Genomic DNA, 24,727 nt, shown 5'->3' on the forward strand with positions numbered 1-24,727 from the left:
CCTCTGTTCATGACATCACAGTTGCCTCTTGACTTCTCATTGGGATTGAAAAGTAGGATACAAGAGTTCAACTGCAGGCTAGAAAGGGGTGCGTTGTGTGGCCCCACCCCCTGGGATACTGGCTGGCTTATCTGGTCACTGTTGGCAGGTTTTGCTCCCCTTTACTTAGATTGCTTTGACCTGTCGGCAGAGTGAAGTATTTAGCTTGTGGGGCCTGACGTCTGCTAGCTCTTGGCTGGAACAAACCTTCTGTGCTGCAGTCCCTAGTTGGTGAGCCCCATGTGCTCCTGGGCTGTGTTTGATGGCCTGAGTCTGAGTCAGCGATGCCCGCTGTTGAGGTAGGGAGTGTAGGAGAGCAGGATCTGCTTCACATGGGTACCCCCACTTTTTGCTGGTGTTTCACTGTTTTTCTACCTTCGTCTGGCTGTGGCCCTGCTAATCAGGCCCACAGCCTAGCTGCTTCCTCTCTAAAAGGGTTTGCATGTACATTAGGTACACATCTAATTGGATTCTGGCGTGCCTTATAAGCCCCTAGTATATGGTATGCTATGTACATAGGGCATCGGTACCTCAGAGGCCTACCAGGAGCTGAAGCATGTATTATGCCACCCCTGGGAAGCTCTCCAAAATGGCACCACAGGTGTGCTACTGCAGCCTGGGTAAGGGTGTGCTTGCACCCCTTGCAGTGGTATAGGCTACCTATATCACTACCATTGCACACACATATAAACCCTATAAGTCACTCCTATGGCAGGCCTTAACAATCCTGAAGGCAGAGTGCTTGGTTTTTATGTGAGAGGATGCCCATGCATGAGCAGAGCCCCTCTGCAGCGTTCAGAGTATCTCCTCTGATGCTGTTTGTGGTGCAGCCTGACCATATACTCTTAAGTGCATTATAACCTCGCGGTAAATGCTGACTTTGGGATGGCTGCACGGAAACATGTCGTGTTTGATGTCAAACGCTTTGGAATACTACCCCCCCACCAGTTCTGGCGGCGGGGTAGCATTCCACCCTTCAAGAGGGAGAGACATGTTCACACTGGCTAAACCCGGTAGGACTTTCTACAGCCCTGGCATCACAAAATGGATGCTTCTGCCACAGACATGGGTCTGGCCTCCTGCTGCTGATCGAAATTCCAGCAGGGGAGGCCTGGACAATAGGTTTCCTGTCGAAGGGAGGTGTAACCACCTCCCCAGACAGGCAGATGTGTATTGGGGCTGGGCGGGAGCACATTCTGGTGCTTTAAAGTCCTGCACTGGGGGCACATTTGGTGTCCCTGTGCATAGTCCAGTTCAAACCGGTTGCAGGGGCTACCTGCCCCTGCTCTGGCGTGAAACTGGACAAAGGAAATTGGTGTAACCACCCCTCTTTCTAAACCCTCCCATAGGTGGGTCCCTAGATTATGTCCAACCCCCAAACTTAGTATAAGTATGGGAACCCAGTCCTTGAGTCTTTAGATTACCCTGGACGAAACTCTGCAACATATATCCTGGACCTTCGAATTTCTATCTCTACTAGAAGACGGAAGAAATCTCCCTTGGGGTCAAGGAGTGACTCCCCTGCTTGGCAGGCACCAAAGAAGCAACTGACCGGTCTGCAATTCTGAAGCTCCCGCCAGACGCCAAAGTCTCTGCATCCCCAGAAGTGGATTTCCAGACTTCCCCGAGGCTACCCTGAGTCCACAGCAAAGCTGAGGCCCGTGGCTATCGTGGGTGACGTGGAACCGTGACCCCTGGATACTGTGAACTTTTGCAGCAACACTATCTTCTGGGACTTCCTCGAAGTTGTGCTTTGGGCTCCGAGTAGCCCCAGCCTTGAGCGCCTCCTGCACCGAAGATTGCTGGCCTCCACACCACGAGTGACCCGTGGGCCAGTTTCAAGTGCAACCGCTCGAGGCTCCTTCGTGATCGCTAGCCCGTTGGCTAGTAGGTCCCCATGAAGGCAACTCCTCTTCTACTTGGGCTCTCCTGGTTGCTCCAGACGTGCCTTGATGTACCCTGGCTGGGTGAGTCCCTCAGACCTTGCTGGTCTGCACCGCTATCGTTTCTCTGAATTCATGTGACTTGCAGTTGCCAAGAAATGTTTGGTCCAATCTGGTCGGCGACACCGCAGCACTCGACAGACTTCGTGGGACAGCTTGAATCCAGTTCATGGACATCGTCGACGCCTCCTGGACCTTGTGGCTGAAGAGTCAAGACACCCATCAACTCACCTGAAACACCCGACATCTGTGGGCATTGGTCCATCCTGTCCTCGGTCATTGGCTAGTGACACAGACTCTGTCCCCTCTGCTTTCAGGTTCCTTCCATCCTAGATCCAGGCTTGGATCTTTTCAGACACTTCTCCTCTTCACGGCAGCAGCAGTTCTTTGCAGGCTTCCATTGCAATTGACGACACGACCCGACACTAAAAGACACCTGGGTGAGGTAACTTGAGTACTCCGGTGCTCCCATGGGTGCTAGCCCTAGAATTTCTTAAGTCCAAAAGGGTTTGGTCCTGACTCGATTATAAGTGTCCCTAATCTTTTAATTTCCAACCCCGACATTGCCCATAGAAGCTAACGGGAACCCGCTGTTGTGTTTACACACTGCATACAGTCCCCGTGGGTCCCCTGTGTCACTACCTTGGGTGGTTCTTTGGGGTCCCAGCGATTCTACAGGCTCTAGGCCTTTTGTCTAGTTCAGTTGTGGTTCTTATACCACTTTTTAGGACTCGCATGCACTGGTCTGGTGAGACTTTTTGTGAGGGCTCAAAAAAATGCTAACATGGCCAGCCTAGAGCGCCAGTGCATGAGCGCATGCGCGCGCTTAGGAGCAGAGGCTGGCAAACCTCGTCATGCTCATTAAGTGCCCGTGATCACTTTCACTTTCTCGGCGCCCCTTTGATGTTCTCGTTCAAAGAACATCAAACATCAAAGAACATGTTGTGTTAATGCTTTGCTGCGCCCGTTTAATTTACAATGTGCTTTCTCTTTCCACAAACTCGATGTTTGTATTCCTTTATTTTGAGATGCTTTTAGTATTACTGTTTTGTGACTTAAAGAACATTAAGGAAATGTTACTGTGAAACTGGACAACGTTCACAGTGTTTATTTCTGATCTCAGCGGCTGCTTCATGTCCGTTGCACCATTCAGGGAGTCCTTTCTTTGCTGCTTTCATGAGGACATGATGAGGAAGCTGGAAACTTTTGGCACATTCTCTTTAAAAGCACAGCATGTTGGCGACTGGTTAATCAATTAGACCTGCTTTAGATCTCAAAGCGCTATGGTGGGTGCAGCAGTAACAACTCATGAAATATGGGGTGCAACTCACAAGGAGGGGTCAGGTTTGAGTGCACATTGGCTGCAATCGAACTCTTATGATGGGCTGTGTATATCCATTATCAGCACTCAGTCTTCGATAAGTGATCTTGTTTGTTTTGTTGTTGTGTTAATGTTTTGCTGCGCCCGTTTGACTTACAACTTGCTTTCTCTTTCCACAAACTCGATGTTTGTGTTCCTTTATTTTGAGATGCTTTTAGTATTACTGTCACACACACAACCACACACACAACCACAACCACACGCACAACCACACACACAACCACACAACCATACACACATCAACACACAACCACAACCACACACACAACCACACATACAACCACACACACACACAACCACACACACACAACCACACACATACACACACACAAACACAAACACAACCACACACACACACAACCACACCCACAACCACACACACACAACAACCACACAACATCCACACACACAACCACACATACACAACCACACACACACATACAACCCCACAACCACACCCACAACCCCACCCACGACCACACACACACAACCACACACACACAACCCCAACCAAACACACAACCACACACACAACCACAACCACACACACAACCACAACCACACACAAAACCACACACACACAACCACACACACACAGCCACACTCACCCATACACACCTACACACACCCACACACACACACACACACAACCACATGCACACACACACACAACCACACACACAACCACACACACACAACCACACACACACACACACAACCACACACACAACCACACCCACACCCAACCACACACAACCACACACACAACCACAACCATGCACACAACCACACACACAACCATAACCACACACACAACCACACACACAACCACAACCACACACACAACACACACATCCACACACAACCACACACACAACCACACACACACACAACCACACACACAACCACACACACACACAACCACAACCACACACAACCTCACACATAACCACACACACAACCACACACACCCACAACCACACACAACCACACACACAGTACCACACACACAACCACACACACACAACCCCACACACACAACCACACACAATCACACACACAACCACACAAACGCAACCACACACACACACAACCACACACACACAACCACACACACACACAACCACACACACACAACCACACACACAACTATCCACCCACACCCACAACCACAACCACACCCACACACACAACTACACACACAACCACTCACACAACCACACACACAACCACACACACACACACAACCACAAACACACACACAGCCACACACACAACCACACAACCACACACACACAACCACATACACACAACCACACACACACAACCACACACACAAACAAACACACACACAACCACACAAACACACACAACCCCAACCACACACACAACCACACACACAACCACACACACAACCACAGCCACACACACAACCACACACACAACCACACACCCAACCACACACACAAACACACACAAACACACACAACCACACACACACACACACACAACCACACACACAACCACAACCACACACACACAACCACAACCACACACACACAACCGCACCCACAACCACACACAAACCAGAACCACACCCAACTACAACCACACACACACACAACTCCAACCACACACACACACAACCACACACACGCACACACAAGCACACACACAACCACACACACAACCACAACCACACACACAACTCACACAACCATACACACAACCACACACACAACCCCAACCACACATAACCACACACACACACACAACCACAACCACACACACACAACCACAAACACACCCACACACACAACCACACACACAACCGCACACACACAACTACACACACACACATACAACCACACACACACAACCACACACACATCCACACATACAACCACACGCACACAACCACCCACTCAACAACACACACACAACCACACACACAACCACACACACAACCACACACACACAGCCACACACACACAACCACATACACACAACCACACACACAACCACACACACAACCACACACACAACCACACACACACAACCACACACACACACAACCCCAACCACACATACAACCACACATACAACCACACACACAACCACACACACAAGCACAACCACACACACAACCATACACACACAACCACACATACAACCACACACAACCACACACAACCACACACACAAACACACACACACAACCTCACACATAACCACACACACAACCACACACACCCACAACCACACACACAGTACCACACACACAACCACACACACACAACCACACACACAAACAAACACACACACAACCACACAAACACACACAACCCCAACCACACACACAACCACACACACAACCACGCACACAACCACAGCCACATACACAACCACACACACAACCACACACCCAACCACACACACAAACACACACAAACACACACAACCACACACACACACACACACAACCACACACACAACCACAACCACACACACACAACCACACAAACACACACAACCACACCCACAACCACACACAAACCAGAACCACACCCAACTACAACCACACACACACACAACTCCAACCACACACACACACAACCACACACACGCACACACAAGCACACACACAACCACAAACACAACCACAACCACACACACAACTCACACAACCATACACACAACCACACACACAGCCCCAACCACACATAACCACACACACACACAACCACAACCACACACACACAACCACAAACACACCCACACACACAACCACACACACAACCGCACACACACAACTACACACACACACATACAACCACACACACACAACCACACACACATCCACACATACAACCACACGCACACAACCACCCACTCAACAACACACACACAACCACACACACAACCACACACACAACCACACACACACAGCCACACACACACAACCACATACACACAACCACACACACAACCACACACCCAACCACACACACAACCACACACACACAACCACACACACACACAACCCCAACCACACATACAACCACACATACAACCACACACACAACCACACACACAACCACACACACAAGCACAACCACACACACAACCATACACACACAACCACACACACAACCACACACAACCACACACAACCACACACACAAATACACACACACAACCTCACACATAACCACACACACAACCACACACACCCACAACCACACACACAGTACCACACACACAACCACACACACACAACCACACACACAACCACACACAATCACACACACAACCACACACACAACCACACACACAACCACACACATGCAACCACACACACACAACCACATACACAACCACACACACAACCACACACACAACTACCCACCCATACCCACAACCACAACCACACCCACAACCACACCCACACACACAACTACACACACAACCACAAATACAACCACACACACACACAACCACACACACACACAACCACACACACACAACCACATACACACAACCACACACACACAACCACACTCAACCACACACACAACCACACACACAACCACACACACACACACACAACCCCAACCACACACACAACCACACACACAACCATAACCACACACACAACCACAACCACACACACAACCACACAACCAACCACACACACAAACACACACAACCACACACACACACAACCACACACACAACCACAGCCACACACACAACCACACAAACACACACAACCACACCCACAACCACACACAAACCAGAACCACACCCAACCACACCCACAACCACACACACACACAACTCCAACCACACACATACACACAACCACACCCACGCACACACAACCACACACACAACCACACACACAACCACAACCACACACACAACTGACACAACCACACACATAACCACACACACAATCACAACCACACACAACCACACACACACACAACCACAACCACACACACACACACACCCACACACACACAACCACACACACACAACTACACACACACACAACCACACACACACACAACCACACACACAACCACACACACAACCACACATACAACCACACACCCACAACCACCCACTCAACCACACACACACAACCACACACACAACCACACACACAACCACAACCACACACACACAACCACATACACACAACCACACACACACAACCACACAGACCACACACACAACCACACACACAACCACACACACAACCACACACACACCACAACCCCAACCACACACACAACCACACACACAACCACACACACAACCACAACCACACACACAACCATACACACACAACCACACACACAACCACACACAACCACACACACAAACACACACAAACACACACACACACACAACCACACACACAACCACAACCACACAAACAACCACACAAACAACCACACACACACAACCACACACACAACCATACCCACAACCACACACACACAACTACACACACAACCACAAACACAACCACACACACACACAACCACACACACACAACCGCACACACACAACCACATACACACAACCACACACACACAACCACACTCAACCACACACACAACCACACACACAACCACACACACACACACACAACCCCAACCACACACACAACCACACACACAACCATAACCACACACACAACCACAACCACACACACAACCACACAACCAACCATACACACAAACACACACAACCACACACACACACAACCACACACACAACCACAGCCACACACACAACCACACAAACACACACAACCACACCCACAACCACACACAAACCAGAACCACACCCAACCACACCCACAACCACACACACACACAACTCCAACCACACACATACACACAACCACACCCACGCACACACAACCACACACACAACCACACACACAACCACAACCACACACACAACTGACACAACCACACACATAACCACACACACAATCACAACCACACACAACCACACACACACACAACCACAACCACACACACACACACACCCACACACACACAACCACACACACACAACTACACACACACACAACCACACACACACACAACCACACACACAACCACACACACAACCACACATACAACCACACACCCACAACCACCCACTCAACCACACACACACAACCACACACACAACCACACACACAACCACAACCACACACACACAACCACATACACACAACCACACACACACAACCACACAGACCACACACACAACCACACACACAACCACACACACAACCACACACACACCACAACCCCAACCACACACACAACCACACACACAACCACACACACAACCACAACCACACACACAACCATACACACAACCACACACACAACCACACACAACCACACACACAAACACACACAAACACACACACACACAACCACACACACAACCACAACCACACAAACAACCACACAAACAACCACACACACACAACCACACACACAACCATACCCACAACCACACACACACAACCACACACACAACCACACACAACCACACACACACAGCCACACACACACACAACCACATACACACACACAACCACACACACACAACCCCACACACACACACAACCACACACAACCACACCAAGCATTGGCATAGCCAATAGGTCTCGCCTTTGGAACCTTATAAGTGTTTAGCCACGCAACAGTTGATGTGGTTGCACCAAAGATATTGTGCTGCATAACTAAATACTTAGAAGGTCCCAAAAGCGAGACCTATTGGCTATGCCAATGCTTGTTTGGTATATGGTTTGGTACGCCCCTAGGGCCCAGACGTGTATTTGTGCTATTACTGTTGATTGCTAACTTGTAACTTAAGTACTTCAAACTCCAGTCTCATAAAGAGACTAGAGGGGTGTGTTTTATCCTAAATACATATATTTTGAATATATACCTGGTGTGGTTGTCCTTTCATTTGATCATTCAAGAGATTATAGACTGGTAAAACAAGCTGCCTTACATTCCTTCAAGACTTAGCCTGAAGTCTGCTCTCCATAGCTACCACTAGGATAGCTTTCAATAAAGGTTGTCTTTAACCAATCACCATAAGGGATTGTTTGGACTGATACAAGGAGCCCACTAGAACTAGTGGACAGCATATATCAGGCCACCTTCTCACAGGGAGGCTGGTGGGCTTTGTCTGTGCTGCCATCTGCTCTCTACTGGACCCACCCCGGCGCTGATAATTCGTCTGGCTGCTGGCAGGTTCCTTTCTGAGCTCCCCTCCCGAGCTGGATCATTTGGGGGGGTGGCTGCAGGGTTGTTGTCCTGCAGTGAGGACCTTGTGAGCTGGTGGTGTTCCCCCAAGGAGTGACCTGGGAGTCCTCTGGTTGTATGTGAGGTGGACCTTTTGCCCTTGGGTGATGATGTTTCCGATACTTCCCGCATGTCTGCCCTCCTGAGGTTTTCGGGGAGGGATTTTCATTGGATCAGATGACTGGTATATCCTGGGTTGTCCAGTGATTAGGGGGCTGAACAGGAGAGTGAATCCTCCAAATGGGTTTGTTGTGGTCAGAAGAGGGCTTACGCGGATGGTTCATTAGTGGCTGTTCTTATGTTCCAGCCCTTTCTCATTTGTATCCATCTTTGTTTTGAGCATTGTGCTGGGACAAACACAGGCCGTGGGGGTACTATTGTCAGAGTACGCTCCACGGAATCCAGCGGCGGTAGAAAAAAGTCTCCACCTCCTGATATCACCAACACCCTGGAGCAATAAACAGGGTGTTCGAGGGATCAGGCGAGGGAAGGGTAAGGAAAGGAACAGCAAGGGAGTTAGGACCTGCAACAACAAAAACAACAAAGAAACAAAGGCATTAGACAAGTACGTACAACTCTACTCTCATGAATTCTCGCTAAAGGCTATTCGTGATACCTGAAATGATGAAAGAAGAAAACTCCCCCCTGAAGTCTTCAGGAGCCTTTATACCGTTCTGTAACACAATAGCACAAGCATTAAGGGCGTTCTCTTCCCCACCTTCTCTCAGACACTCTGCACCAGCACTGTTTACACCACACGTACCACAGACAAAAACCTCCTCTGCCTTGCTTGGGGGAAGTGCATGTTCCTTGTAAACTCAGGAAAAACAAAAGAAAGGTGTAGCATCCATGAAGCCCCCTCCTGGGGTTCTATTATTCAATACAGGTTTAGTACCCGCTATTCACTGTGCACAGGTGTTCGTAGGGGTTCGTTCAGAGCTCCTTGTATCCAAAGGTATCCAAACCCTGATAGAACAAATGTCACGCAATAAAGTACACACGGTAGCGAGCAGTAGAACTCACCGCCCCGCTCCGCTGCGTGTCCTAACTCAAAGGAAAAAAAAACACAACGAAAAAGAAGTCTCTGCTTCCTAATACCCCAGGCGTAGAACCGGAACCACCCTTCGGATTCCGTTACCAGGGGCTTCCAAGTAAACCAAGTCCAGAAACCGCGAGAGCTAACCTGCTCTATTGCGGTACTCACGATTTGCAGCTAATCCGGCCTTTGAAGTCCTCGCCGGTGCTCCTCACAGCCAAACTCCTCCGTAGACAACGCTGGCGTCCTCGCCGGACACAACGGAAGCAAGTTACAGAATTACGCGCGCCGGCTCTCGTCATCCACGCGCCTTTAGCCACACTTCCGCATTGGCCTCATGGGAAATGTAGTCTTTGCCTTGGGGATCAGCGAGGTAGGCACCGCTGTGCCTGATTCCTGACAGTAGATCCCTCCTCCTAGCGCCTTCCAGGTCCGGGTTTCCCCGGAAAACGCCGATGGAATGACCGTACCGCAGCAGGAGCATGGACGTTGTGTTGGGGTTCCCATGAGTCATCCTCAGCTGTGTACCCCTTCCATTCTACCAAATACCACAGCGCCCCTCTTCTCCACTTGGAATCCTTGATGCTTTTCACTTCGTATTCCCATCCCCCATCACGCAACACCGGCGGGGGGGCCCTTCTGCGTGCACCAACGGCCGGTTTCAGGAGCTGACAATGGAACACCGGGTGGATCCGTAACGAACCGGGCAACTTTAGTTTGTAGGTCACCGGATTTATTTGTTTTACAACTGCGTAGGGGCCGATGAATCGCGGATGGAAGATACTCCTTAATTTGAACCGGATGTTCTTGGTGGATAGCCATACCCGATCCCCCACCTGATAGTGTGGCCCTTCGCTCCGATGCCTGTCTTCCCACCTTTTATATGTCAGTTTGGCTCGCTGTAAATGGGTCTTTATCTTGCGTTGTACCTTATGTAGGTTCTTTATCTGAGTCACCACCGATGGCTGGCTTGCTATTTCTTCTGGAATCGTGATCGGCAGGATTCGGGCATCGTAGCCAAAGTTGGCGTGGAAAGGGGAATCTCCTATAGAACTATGTTGGGCGTTGTTGTATGCCAGTTCGGCCATCCACAAGAGATCAACCCAGGATTCTTGTGCCTCTTTCGCATAACACCTGAGGTATTTCTTTAACGTTTGGTTCAGGCGTTCTGTCTGGCCATCGGTCTGTGGGTGGAAGCTCGTTGATAAGGCAGATTCAATATGCAGTGCCTTGCACCACATTCTCCAGAACCGGGCTATGAACTGGGGTCCTCTGTCGGATACAATCACTTCCGGGATTCCGTGTGCTCGGATAACGTTGCTCAGTAGCAACTGAGCCGTCTGACCAGCTGTGGGTAGATTTCCACAAGGAACGAAATGCCCCATCTTTGTGAGTCCGTCCACTACCACCATAATGGCGGAATACCCCTTCTCAGGTGGCAGTCCTGTGATGAAATCAAGACTGATGTTTCGCCACGGTAGCCTGGGGGTCGGCAAAGGTATGAGCTTCCCTCTCTTCCTAGTGTTTTCCGTCTTGGCTCGGGCACATTCCTCACACTTGATAACCCAAGAGGTCACATCTTTGTTCCAGTTCTTCCACCAGAAACGGCGTTGAGTCAACTGTAATGTTTTCTGGATTCCTGGATGTCCTGCCAACAGAGACTCATGGCACCAGGTAAAAGCCTTCAAACGGAGTTCCTTGGTGGGAAGATAGAGCTTGTTTCCCTGAAAAGGCAACCCATCACGCACTGTACGCCCTTCCTCCTTCTGAGCCCACTCATGCCAAGCGTCCTTGGTAGCGTGTCTTCTCACGCATTCCAAGAATTGATTTATTGTAACCGCACATAGCACCTTGGACGGATCTATGATGGAGTCTGGAGTTGTGCATTGTGCGGTGTCACTTATCGAGTCCTGCCGAGACAGAGAATCAGCCTTGCGGTTCTCCACTCCAGGACGGAACGTGATTGTAAAATCAAAGCCTGCAAAAAAAAGCATCCATCTCATTTGGCGCTGAGAGAGATGTCGAGCTGTTTTCATAAATTGGAGGTTCCGATGGTCCGAATATACCGTGGTGGGGTGACTGGCCCCCCACAGGTAATGTGTCCACTCCTGAAATGCCTTTTTTACAGCTAACAGTTCCTTTTCGGCAATGGTGTAGTTCTTTTCTGCTGAGTTGAGTTTCTTTGACAGATAGGCCCCAGGGTGCAGTTGTCCGGTGTGTTGATTCCGTTGTGACAGAACCGCACCTATGGCTTCCTCGGAAGCTTCCGCTTCCACTATAAATGGATGTTCTGGTCGGGGATGCGCTAGCACCGGGGCCGATGTAAATGCGTGTTTCAGCGAGCGGAAAGCCTCGTCTGCTTCCTTTGACCACTGGAAAGAAGTGTCCTTTCTTAGAAGACGTGTAATGGGGGCAGCGAGTTTGGAGAATTGAAGGATGAATCTCCTATAGTAATTAGCAAAGCCCAGGAAGCATTGCACATCTCTGACATTCTTCGGAGCGGGCCATTCCTGTACGGCCTGAACCTTCCTCTGGGCCATGTGCAGGCCTTCTGGACATAGCATCACCCCCAGGAATTCTACATTGTCTACCCCAAACTCGCATTTGCTCAACTTACAGAAAAGCCTGTGCTCCCGCAGTCGCAACAACACTCGACATACATGACTAACGTGATCCTTGACCTCTTTTGAATAGATGAGGATGTCATCTATATACACGACAACAAACAGATCCACATAGTCCTTTAAGACATCGTTTAGAAAATACTGGAATGCCGCCGGGGCGTTGCAAAGGCCAAACGGCATAACAGTATATTCAAACAACCCGAATCTGGTCTTAAACGCCGTCTTCCATTCATCCCCCTCCCTGACGGGTACCAAATGGTACGCTCCTCTTAGGTCTAGTCGAGTATAAATAGATGCCTCCCTTACTTGGTCAAGTAAATCCGGTATGAGGGGCAATGGGTATCTATTCCTTACTGTGTTTTTGTTTAGTTGTCTATAGTCCACACATGCCCTGAGATCGCCATTGGCCTTAGCTATGAAAAATAGCGGAGAAGCCGCCGGGGATCTACAAGGTCGAATAAAACCTATCTTTACGTAATGATCCAAATATTCTCTCAAGTACTTTGTTTCCGGCACAGATAACGCATACACTCTGCAGGCTGGAATTGTAGCTCCCTCCACTAGATCAATGCGGCAGTCGTATTCTCTGTGTGGAGGCAATTGTTCTGCATTACTCTCGCTAAACACATCACTAAAGGAGGCATATTCCCTAGGTAACTGTGTTTCTTTCTCCGCTGCTGTAGCCACTACATGTGGATGTGTTAACTCCTTAGCAGCTGAGAGATCGAAAGGTACCAGATGACTTATGCATTCCTCTGACTGAAACCGAATGGTCTTGTTTTTCCAGTCAATGGTGGGATTGTGGTATCGCAACCATGGCATCCCCAGAATGACTTCGTATTGAGGTGCCTCAATAATGTTCAAAGACAACTCATCTAGATGCTTCTCCTGTTGGACTCTGAGAGCCAAACAGACCTGTTCCGTTTTCTCTATGATTAAACCTGAATTCAACGGTTTTCCATCCACCGCCAGTACTTCCTCTGGCATTTCCTTCACTACTCTTCGGAGCTTAAGTTTCTTTACCAGGCCGTCATGTATAAAGTTTCCGGTGGCCCCGGAGTCTATCATCACCTTCACTGGGTGGCTCTGTTGCCGGCTTTCCAACATCATGTGCAGCACTATGTGAGACTCAATCTCTCTAACACTAGTGGTGGCCAAAGAAGGTATCTTCCAACCCTTTCCTGCAGCCTGTTCCTCCGCCGGTCCGGTGGGTAGCGTCGAGGACACAGCCGTACTCTTGTTCCGGGGCCAGACCCCTGCCTGTTTTGGTTTAGAAGGGCATTCCCTTACGTAATGACCCCCTTTTCCGCAATACATGCATAACCCATGCACTCGTCGATTTTCTCTTTCTTCTCTTGTCAACGGTGTTCTAACCGCCCCTATCTCCATCGGTTCTGACACCATTACCTGAGTGTCCACCTGTCGTCTAGAGTTCCTCTCCGGGCGACTGAGCCCTTTGTCCCACCGCCTTCTATCACCCCCTCTATCGGCCATGCGGCCGTCCAAACGTAACGTTAGACTGATCATTTCTTTGCACGTAGTAGGCTGGGGATCTATCTGGGCCAACACGTCCTTTAACTCGTCCCTTAAACCCTGATAGAACAAGGACATCCTTTTCTCCTCCGGCCACGCCGTCTCAGCTATGAGCCTGTTAAAAGTAGTGAGATACGTAACCAACTCATTCTTCCCTTGTTTCAGTTCAAGAAGCTCCTTATCTGCACTAAACGTGGTGGCCCTTCGGTCAAAAACCTTTTCGAACTCATCTCTAAAGGCATCCCAATCGGACAGGACTGCGTCGTTGTTCCTAACCAATGGTACGGCCCAGTTGGCCGCATCCCCTACGAGGTAGGACATAGCAAAAGCTACTCGTGAGTGGTGTGTAGGGAACGAGGCTGTCTTACAAGAGAAATGCAGCAGTATCTGTGTCAGAAACACCTGTACCTTCATCGGGTCTCCTGCGTATTTCTCCGGACTAGCCAAAGGGATAGGCGGAGGTACCGTGACCTGTATCTGAGATGCTGATGTAGAGGCGTCAAACGGGTTCCGAGACAACCTCTCTACCTTATCTCTTAAGGCAGCAGTCTCTGCCTTGGAGGCAGCCAATTCCTGTTGTACCGACAACAACGCCTGAAGGACATCGTCCATGGACGCCATTTTCCACCACCCCTGGATTGGGCAGAGCTAAATTTGTGGGCGCGTAATTCTGTCAGAGTACGCTCCACGGAATCCAGCGGCGGTAGAAAAAAGGCTCCACCTCCTGATATCACCAACACCCTGGAGCAATAAACAGGGTGTTCGAGGGATCAGGCGAGGGAAGGGTAAGGAAAGGAACAGCAAGGGAGTTAGGACCTGCAAAAACAAAAACAACAAAGAAACAAAGGCATTAGACAAGTACGTACAACTCTACTCTCAAGAATTCTCGCTAAAGGCTATTCGTGATACCTGAAATGATGAAGGAAGAAAACTCCCCCCTGAAGTCTTCAGGAGCCTTTATACCGTTCTGTAACACAATAGCACAAGCATTAAGGGCGTTCTCTTCCCCACCTTCTCTCAGACACTCTGCACCAGCACTGTTTACACCACACGAACCACAGACAAAAACCTCCTCTGCCTTGCTTGGGGGAAGTGCATGTTCCTTGTAAACTCAGGAAAAACAAAAGAAAGGTGTAGCATTCATGAAGCCCCCTCCTGGGGTTCTACTATTCAATACAGGTTTAGTACCCGCTATTCACTGTGCACAGGTGTTCGTAGGGGTTCGTTCAGAGCTCCTTGTATCCAAAGGTATCCAAACCCTGATAGAACAAATGTCACGCAATAAAGCACACACGGTAGCGAGCAGTAGAACTCACCGCCCCGCTCCGCTGCGCGTCCTAACTCAAAGGAAAAAAAACCACAACGAAAAAGAAGTCTCTGCTTCTTAATACCCCAGGCGTAGAACCGGAACCACCCTTCGGATTCCGTTACCAGGGGTTTCCAAGTAAACCAAGTCCAGAAACCGCGAGAGCTAACCTGCTCTATTGCGGTACTCACGATTTGCAGCTAATCCGGCCTTTGAAGTCCTCGCCGGTGCTCCTCACAGCCAAACTCCTCCGTAGACAACGCTGGCGTCCTCGCCGGACACAACGGAAGCAAGTTACAGAATTACGCGCGCCGGCTCTCGTCATCCAAGCGCCTTTATCCACACTTCCGCATTGGCCTCATGGGAAATGTAGTCTTTGCCTCGGGGATCAGCGAGGTAGGCGCCGCTGTGCCTGATTCCTGACAACTATCAAGGGGTTCCTTGATGATCTACAATAGGAAGATGGGCGGCTCCCCCGGGCAGGCTGCCGGTGTTTGGTGTTTTAATGTTTGTGAGAGCAGATGGCTCCAGGTATGACTCCCTGTGGTCTGGTGCTCTTAGGCCAGGAGTGCCCTCACTGGCGGTGGACTCTTTCATGAGTTCATGTAGGACATTGCTGAGTATGGAGGGAAGAGTAGACAGTTTGTCCACAATTGAGTCGCAGCTGCAGGTCAATTTTGCCTCTGAGTGTGCCTGTTTTATTTATGATTTGAGCTCTCCCAGCTTCTCATCGAAGCCTGTGACATAGAGAGCCAAGGTGTTGAGTAGGGTCAGCTGAATGTTGATCTTGGCAGACTTGTGCTGAAGAGCCCCCACTCACTGTTGCATTGTGTTTAGCAGGGACGTCCACGTGTTGCCTGTCTGCTGAACAGCCATTCTGCCAGAAGTGGCCCTGCTCCTACTGTCCGATTCTGCCCCTGCTCTGTGATCTTGGGCAGTGCTGAAAGAGGAGGGTCTTTGTGATGAGTCTAGCAAATAGGAGACCAGCATTTCTGCCCACTCCTGGGTACCCCGATATGAGAGGACCCCCTGCTCATCCACCTGATGTTCTTGGCCAACAGGGTCCTCTTGGGGCTTTGGGTGTTCTTGGTGCTCGTGTGGTAGTGAGTTTGGTGTGCCAACATTTGAAGATGGGCCTTGGGAGGGTTTTGGAGCAGTTGGACTGAATTCTTGGTTGGTGTTGACCTCCTGGGCCCTGGCCATGCTGTTGTCCCGAGTTGGGATGAAGGGGACTTCTGCATTGCGAATCTGGTGTTTTGTCTGGATGGCCCAGTTTGTCGGCACTAGTGCCGCCTCCTGGTTTCCTGCAGCGTGTCTGACCTCTTGGCAGTCTTAGCTTGAGCATGTAGGCTGGAGGGGTAGATTGTACTAGTGCTGGGGTGCTGACCCCCTTGTGGGTGCTTCTGGGGTGTTGTGAGATGTAGGGTTTGTGATAGCCTTGTCTGCCTGACTGCTTGCCTCTTGGGATTGTGGAGGCTGTAGCGGCTTAATTAGTGGCTGCAAGCCTTGGATTTCGCTGCTGGTTGAAAAAAAGGTGGAGCCTACAGCTTCCATAAAGACGAACTTTTAGTAGATTTTTGGTTGGAAGTAGTGAATGAGGCTTCTCTTGACATAGGCCACCATCTCATTTATGCTCCTGCTAAATGTGTCCTATGGCCTTGAGTCAAGCATAACTAAGGGGGCGGTATTTGTGCTTGCCCCCTTTCTTTTGCAAATTCCATCTTTGTGCTTTGTCCCTCCCAAGCTGGCAGGAGGTGGTCCCCTTTTCTTTCCTTACCTCGCGGTGATTGGGTTGGCAGTCTCCCTGTGGTGAGAGTCCCCCTGTTCTGCATCTTGCAAAGCTTTGCTTCACTTTCTACCACTCCTTTGATTTAATTATTTGCTTTGCTTCACTTTGCTTAGCTAACTCGCTTGCTTGTTTTTTGCTTGCTTGCCTTTGCCTTTAATTTTACTTTTTGTCATTTTTGCATTATGAAGTGATTTTAGGAAGAGCAAGCTGGTATTGGTTTGTTGCTGAGGTGTTGGCACCAGACTGACCCTGAAAGCTTTTCTTAAGAAGTAACTCTCTGTAGCTGCCAGGTGGCATCATGTGGCTCCAGCCGAAACTCCACCTGTGGGACATGACATTAGTGGAGTATAATAGACACTAACTTGGACACTGGCAGTAGTTCCTTTTTGGTGCCTGAGCAACACAGTGTGGATCTCTCTCTGTGACTCACTAATAAAGTTTCCCACAGCATTAACAATCCCTCGTACAAATGTCTCCTATGTCATTTTCAGGGCAAAAAAACCTCCAACTTTTGTGCTGCTGCCTACAATTTAGCTTAGACACAGGTCATTTCTAATGTATATTGTATTCATAAACAATTGTTGTTGTTCTTATCTGTAAATTAGACAAACAGTGCCACAATGTGGTTAACTGTCGTAAGTGCCGGTGTTGACAATTAATTGCCGGTGGTAAGCACTGGAAACCATCGGCTCAAATCAAGCACTGGGCCCGATTCACAAAGAGCTTCAGCAGCCATGGCAGAGTCTCTGATCTCGTGGTGGAGTCTCTGCACTCATGGTGGAATGTCTGCACACGTGGTGAAGTCTCTGCACTCGTGGTGGAATCCCCACACTCGTGGCAGAGTCTCTGCTCTCGTGGTGGAATCCCTGCACTCATGGTGGAGTCTCTGCACTTGTGGTGGAGTCTCTGCACTCATGGTGGAGTTTCTGCACTCATGGTGGAATCCCCACACTCGTGGCAGAGTCTCTGCACGCTTGGTGGTCTCTGCACTCTCGGTGGAGTCTCTGCACTCGTGGTGGAGTCCCTGCACTTGTTGTGGAGTTTCTTCACTTGTGGTGGAATCTCTGCACATGTGGTGGAGTCTCTGCAATCGTGGTGGAGTCTCTGCACTCATGGCAGAGTCTCTGCACTTGTGGTGGAGTCTCTGCACATGTGGTGGAGTCTCTGCACTCGTGGTGGAATCCCTGCACTTGTGGCGGAGTCTCTGCACTCATGGTGGAATCCCTGCACTCTTGTTGGAGTCCCTGCACTTGTGGTGGAGTCTCTGCACTCGTGGTGGTGTCTCTGCACTTGTGGCAGAGTCTCTGCACTTGTGGTGGAGTCTCTGCACTCGTAGTGGAATCCCTGCAAACGTGGTGGAGTCTCTGCACTCATGGTGGAATCCCTGCACTCATGGTGGAGTCTCTGCACTCATGGTGGAGTCTCTGCACTCATGGCAGAGTCTCCGCACTAGTGGTGGAGTCTCTGCACATGTGGTGGTGTCTATGCACTAGTGGGGGAATCTCCGCACACTTGGAGGAGTCTCTGCACTCGTGGTGGAATCCCTGCACTCATGGTGGAATCTCTGCACTCCTGGCGGAGTCTCTGCACTCGTGCCGGAGTCTCACATGTGGTGGAGTCTCCGCACTCGTGGTGGAATCCCCACACTCATGGTGAAGACTCTGCACTCATGGTGAAGTCACTGCACTCGTGGTGGAGTCTCTGCATTCGTGGTTGAGTCTCTGCACATGTGGTGGAGTCTCTGCACTTGTGGTGGAATCCTCACACTGCAGTTTCTCATTACACAGATCCTGGCACGAGTCCAGAGCCTCCGCAACAACCGTGAAGGATCTTTGTGAATTAGGCCCTAAGTATCCAATAGAAATGTCATTGCTGATGGTGAGTAACCTTTGCTTTCTGTCAGTCAGTTGATTGTCCTTAAACCAAGGTCTGATGTCATAACTTCATCTCATTACCAACGGCTTCTAGGAGTCTGTTTCTGAAATAGTGATCAAGGCACTCATCATCATCACCACTGCTGTACCGCCCGCGCTGTCCGCTGCGTTGTCCACTGGCATCATGTATGCCCAAAGGAGACTGAAGAAACACAAGATCTTCTGCATCAGCCCCGAAAGGATCAATGTGTGCGGTCGGCTGAACGTCGTCTGCTTCGACAAGGTAGGTCTACTTCTCGCACCACTAGAGATTCATCGCTCAAGTAGGGCCACCGGAAAACTACAATATTGTTGGAGACATTTAACCAATTCATATTCCTTTATTTATGCACCCTCCACATAAGGTCACGTCACCAGCTGCAGGTTGTAAAGGAGAAACAAAAGGTTCAATACGAATCGCTCACCAATCACATGTTTTTGTAACATAATGTTTTATTATTCTAACCTATACATAAAACTAAATAAAATTAATGAAGCTAGCGAGCAAACCATAATCAATATACAAAATGGTGAAAAATCACTTGGGAACACAACAGTCCTAACTGCAAGATAAAAACATTCAACATTGAAAGTTATTTGGCAATGATCCACGTCCTGGTGGGAGGAGGTGAAGTTAAAGAGCAGAATCACAGTTCATGAGTCAACCCTGCCCAGATTGCCTCCAGGCAGGAGTCTCTGACTTTTTGAAAGATGGGATTTCAAGGAGAGAGCTGCACTTGAGGCTGTTGCTGACATCATAAGTTGGCTACTTGATAAGCTAGACATGTTGGGGCGCTGTCGTGATGTGTCTTGAGCAGACCAGCTTATCAATCAATCAATCAATCAGAACATTTGTAAAGCACACTACTCACCCGTGTGTGTCTCAAGGCACTGGGGGAGAGGGGGGAGGGATGCTGCTACTGCTTGAATCGCCAGGTCTTGAGTAGTCTCCTGAAGGTTAGTAGGTCCTAGGCCTGCCGTAGGAGGGTGGGGAGGGTGTTCCAGGTCTTGGCGGCGAGGTGGGAGAACGATCTGCCGCCGGAGGTCGCTCTTCAGATGCGGGGGACTGTGGAGAGGGTGAGGTCCGCGAAGCGGAGCTGGAGGTTGGGGTTGTAGAAGCTGAGTCGTCTGTTGAGGTACGCTGGTCCGGTGTTGTGGAGTGCCTTGTGTGTGTGGGTGAGGAGCTTGAAGGTGATCCTCTTGTTGATGGGGAGCCAGTGCAGGTCTCTCAGGTGGGGTGTGATGTGGCTGCGGCGGGGGATGTCGAGGTTCAGGTGTGCAGAGGTGTTCTGAATGCGTTGAAGTCATTTCAGGAGTTTGGCCAAGGCTCCTGCGTAGAGGGCGTTTCCGTAGTCCAGCCTGCTGCTGACAAGGGCCTGGGTGACTGTTCTTCTTGTTTTTCGATGGGGATCCACCTGTAGATATTGTGGAGCATGCGGGGGTGTTGAAGCAGGGGGACGAGACGGCGTTGACCTGCTTTGTCATGGAGAGGGTAGAGTCGAGGATGAACCCTAGGTTGCGTGCGTGGTCGGTGGGTGTTGGAGCTGTTCCCAGTGCGGTCAGCCACCAGGAGTCGTCCCAGGCCGAGGAGGTGGATCCGAGGATGAGAACTAATTTAGTCACAGTATTAAAAATGTACTGAGTCAGTCAATATATATTTATTTCTATCTTGTAATAGGAAAACTCAATGGAATCAAAGGAGCTCAGATTGCTCATGCAAAGTGGTATCATCTCTGTGTGGACCTGAAAATCAATAATGACGCAATATTTAGGAATCTAAATATTTGAGTTACAGAAGAAAGAAATGGGAATCAAGTCTCTTATCGTGATTGAAGAGCAGGACAAAAACTGTAAAATTAACATTTCCAACTCTTGATTCATCTGTGCTCTATCCAAACCAAACCCAATCATGAACCTGGGACATGCTAAAGTCCCTCCCTTTTTAAGAAAGATCCTACAACTTGGGTCCTGTTATTGGCCAACGTGTCGGCACTGTATTTACTAGGAGCTTTATTGTTAAAAACAGATTAATTATATCAATTGTATTATTCTTCCATGCCCTGAATTGTACAGGTTACCGGCCCTATCCTATAATTTATATATTTTTAATATATCAATGTATGTATTTTACCATAGACTGGCACACTAACCGAAGATGGACTGGACCTATGGGGTGTAATTCCTACACAAGCAAATTGGTATGTAAAAAATATTGTGTTCTACCACTTTTAAATCCTCTCTTTTTATTTATATTTTTATTTGTGTGAATACTTAGCACTGTAGACAGAGAGACAATGATGCTTTCCACAGAGTGGAGACTAGCAGGTTCCACCCTTGCCAAGTGCATTTAAACTCTACTTGATGTACTTCACCATTTGAATAAATCTAATTGTTTCTTTGAAATTTCATGTTGCATTACCTTATGGTGCCTGTGAAAACATTATCTTGCAGGAGTTACACTTAATTTTAGTGAATGGTACCCCCCACATGGGCCAAGAATCACTGATACCGTTGAAGTCTTGGGCACTCCACTGCTCCAGTGCTTTGTCTGTTGGTTTCTTGGATGGCCTTATTGTACGGCACTAACTGAAACAAAAAGGTGCTAGAGTAACGCCCATGACCACCTTGCACCTCTTCTGTGGGTTCAGTCGTCTGCTGTCCTCTTCGTGTGATGGCACCTGCTGCTGGATGATTAGTTATTTTAAGAATTTCCAAAATTCCAAAGATAGAGATCTGTTTCATACACATTCCCGCATGCTGTAATGGCTCGGAACAAGGTACGTAAGTCACTCCACAAAGGACCAAGGCGGGAGATGTCCAGCTACCACCATCATCAAACATTAATATTAGAGGTTTTAGGAGGCGTTTCACAGTGAACGATGATGATGAATCTAAGATGTCAAGTTGAGTGGACAAGCCATGGTGAACTCAATCCATTATGCTGAACACACTAAATTCAGGGTGTGGCTTTACCTGAATTGTCTGGATGATTCCACAAAGTGGTTGAGGCTTGAGCCTGACCTAGAGTCTGGTGGTAATGGAAAATCCTTCCGTTTGTAAATGATGTGTTTTTCCATCCTCAGTGGAGAATAACCCACAGAAATTACCTCTTGCACAGAATTTCTGGGGAGGAGGGAATGATACCAGAAGATTCTTCATTGGATGATGGCGGTTTAGTACATCCTCCACTAATGCAAACATTTTTGGTACAGGCCTACTTTGAATCAGACACACAGTCTCTCCTTTTAGCCCAGTTCAGTGACTTATTTCTCCATTACTGTTATGAAGATGAGTGGTTTTCCACCCTGAAAATCATCAGCACACTACAGCCTCCTGGTACTCAGTCACCCTGCACTATTGTGCTCTTAGAAGAAGGGGATGCTGTTAAAGTTTACACTACACTTGTTACAAGGTGCTGAATGTCGCATTGTTAAGCCAGATACTAATTCAGAGATAATTTAGTGAACTGACCTTTGATCTGTGAGCGTGACTCCTAATGTAGTGACGCAGCTTTGATTTCTGAGTCTGACTACTGATTCCTTTAGCATACCCCTGGTTTCTGCAGCTAACATCTTATTCCTAGAAGGGAACAATGGTACTCGAACCGTGGTCTTGAATGATTGCACTATTTCCTGGAGCTAAGTGCCGATCTGTGGAGGTGACTGATAACTTGAGGAATTACCAGATGGTCTGAGATGTTGAACTTCAAGTTCATCCATTTCTAATGATTTGTTATGCTATGATATGTCTTGGTTAACAGTGCTTATCTCACAAAGGGGAGCTTACGTAAGCTTTTACACCCGTATACATGGTCATCTTTTATAATTTCATGAATTGGGCACATCAATCAGTGAATATATTCTGGAAATTAAAAAAGGAAAACAGAAAAGGTTGATTATACAACAATAATCTAGCAATTTGCATGACATTTTTCTTGGGTTGTTGAAAAACAGTGAGCCATAGATATTGAGAAAATGAACTGTGTTTGAAATACTGCTGGCGGGGTCAAGAGCTGGTGAGAGCCTTTATTGTTTTGAAAGAGACCCCCTTAAGATATGATTAGTTGACCTTGAATTAGCATGGAGAAACTGGGGACCTACAGACTGACACCTACTACATCTGCAGGCATCACAAGTGCAAAGAACTGGATTGTTGAATTTGGGCCACAACAGTACAGACATGTCTCCTTAGAGAAGGTTTAGTATGCAATGTCTGTTCAAATGGCCTCAGTCTGGCATTCTCACACCTGACTGATGTTGGTGTTTACAATCTGGAAGAATTCAACCAATGCGGAAGGAGACATTAAGATCTAAATTGCGTTGTCCAAACTATCGACTGCATCACATCTAGATATTAGAGCTACCACTAAATTCACCCCAGAAGATCGGTCTGTAGGGAAGGACCTCAAAGGTATTATACAGGAATTATTTTCATCTATTTTCCCAATATAACTTGAAGGGTTCTATAGACTCCAACGTCTCCATCTTCTCTACTTCTATTGACGAGAGATTAGTAGAAAAGAAACATAAAGGTTCTCTTCTTAAGCATTAACTCAAAGTATCCTGTGCTGAAATACGAAGAACGTCTGGATGAAGGCGCACCCACCCATGCCACCTATTCAGCTCTACCTGTGGAGTTTTGCGCACTCCGCGTTCTGCTTGGAGTGTGGAGTTCTAGCGAAACTATGCCAAACGCTTCATGGCGGAGTTTTTTCTCATGCGCGGCTCGCATAAGTTGACGAGCAAGATTTGGCAACCCAAGCATTATTTTTGTGTTTTGGAGCACCTCCTGGTGAGATTTCCCAACA

The 24,727-nt window shown here is 48.7% G+C and overlaps 1 protein-coding gene and 1 pseudogene across 2 annotated transcripts in view; one reads left to right on the forward strand and one right to left on the reverse strand.

Annotated features, from left to right (window-relative positions):
- LOC146788635 (putative cation-transporting ATPase 13A4) overlaps nucleotides 1–24,727 on the forward strand; it is a 348,080-nt gene that overhangs the window by 129,922 nt on the left and 193,431 nt on the right. For both annotated transcript variants that reach the window (XM_085635825.1, XM_085635826.1), the window contains exons 12-13: nucleotides 19,976–20,164; nucleotides 22,057–22,118. In XM_085635825.1, the coding sequence (XP_085491951.1) occupies nucleotides 19,976–20,164; nucleotides 22,057–22,118 (251 nt within the window). The remainder of the gene's footprint in view (nucleotides 1–19,975; nucleotides 20,165–22,056; nucleotides 22,119–24,727) is intronic.
- On the reverse strand, nucleotides 18,698–19,946 carry LOC146788636 (uncharacterized; annotated as a pseudogene).

This window comes from Triturus cristatus, chromosome 11, assembly GCF_964204655.1.
Source record: "Triturus cristatus chromosome 11, aTriCri1.1, whole genome shotgun sequence".
Lineage (NCBI taxonomy): Eukaryota > Metazoa > Chordata > Amphibia > Caudata > Salamandridae > Triturus > Triturus cristatus.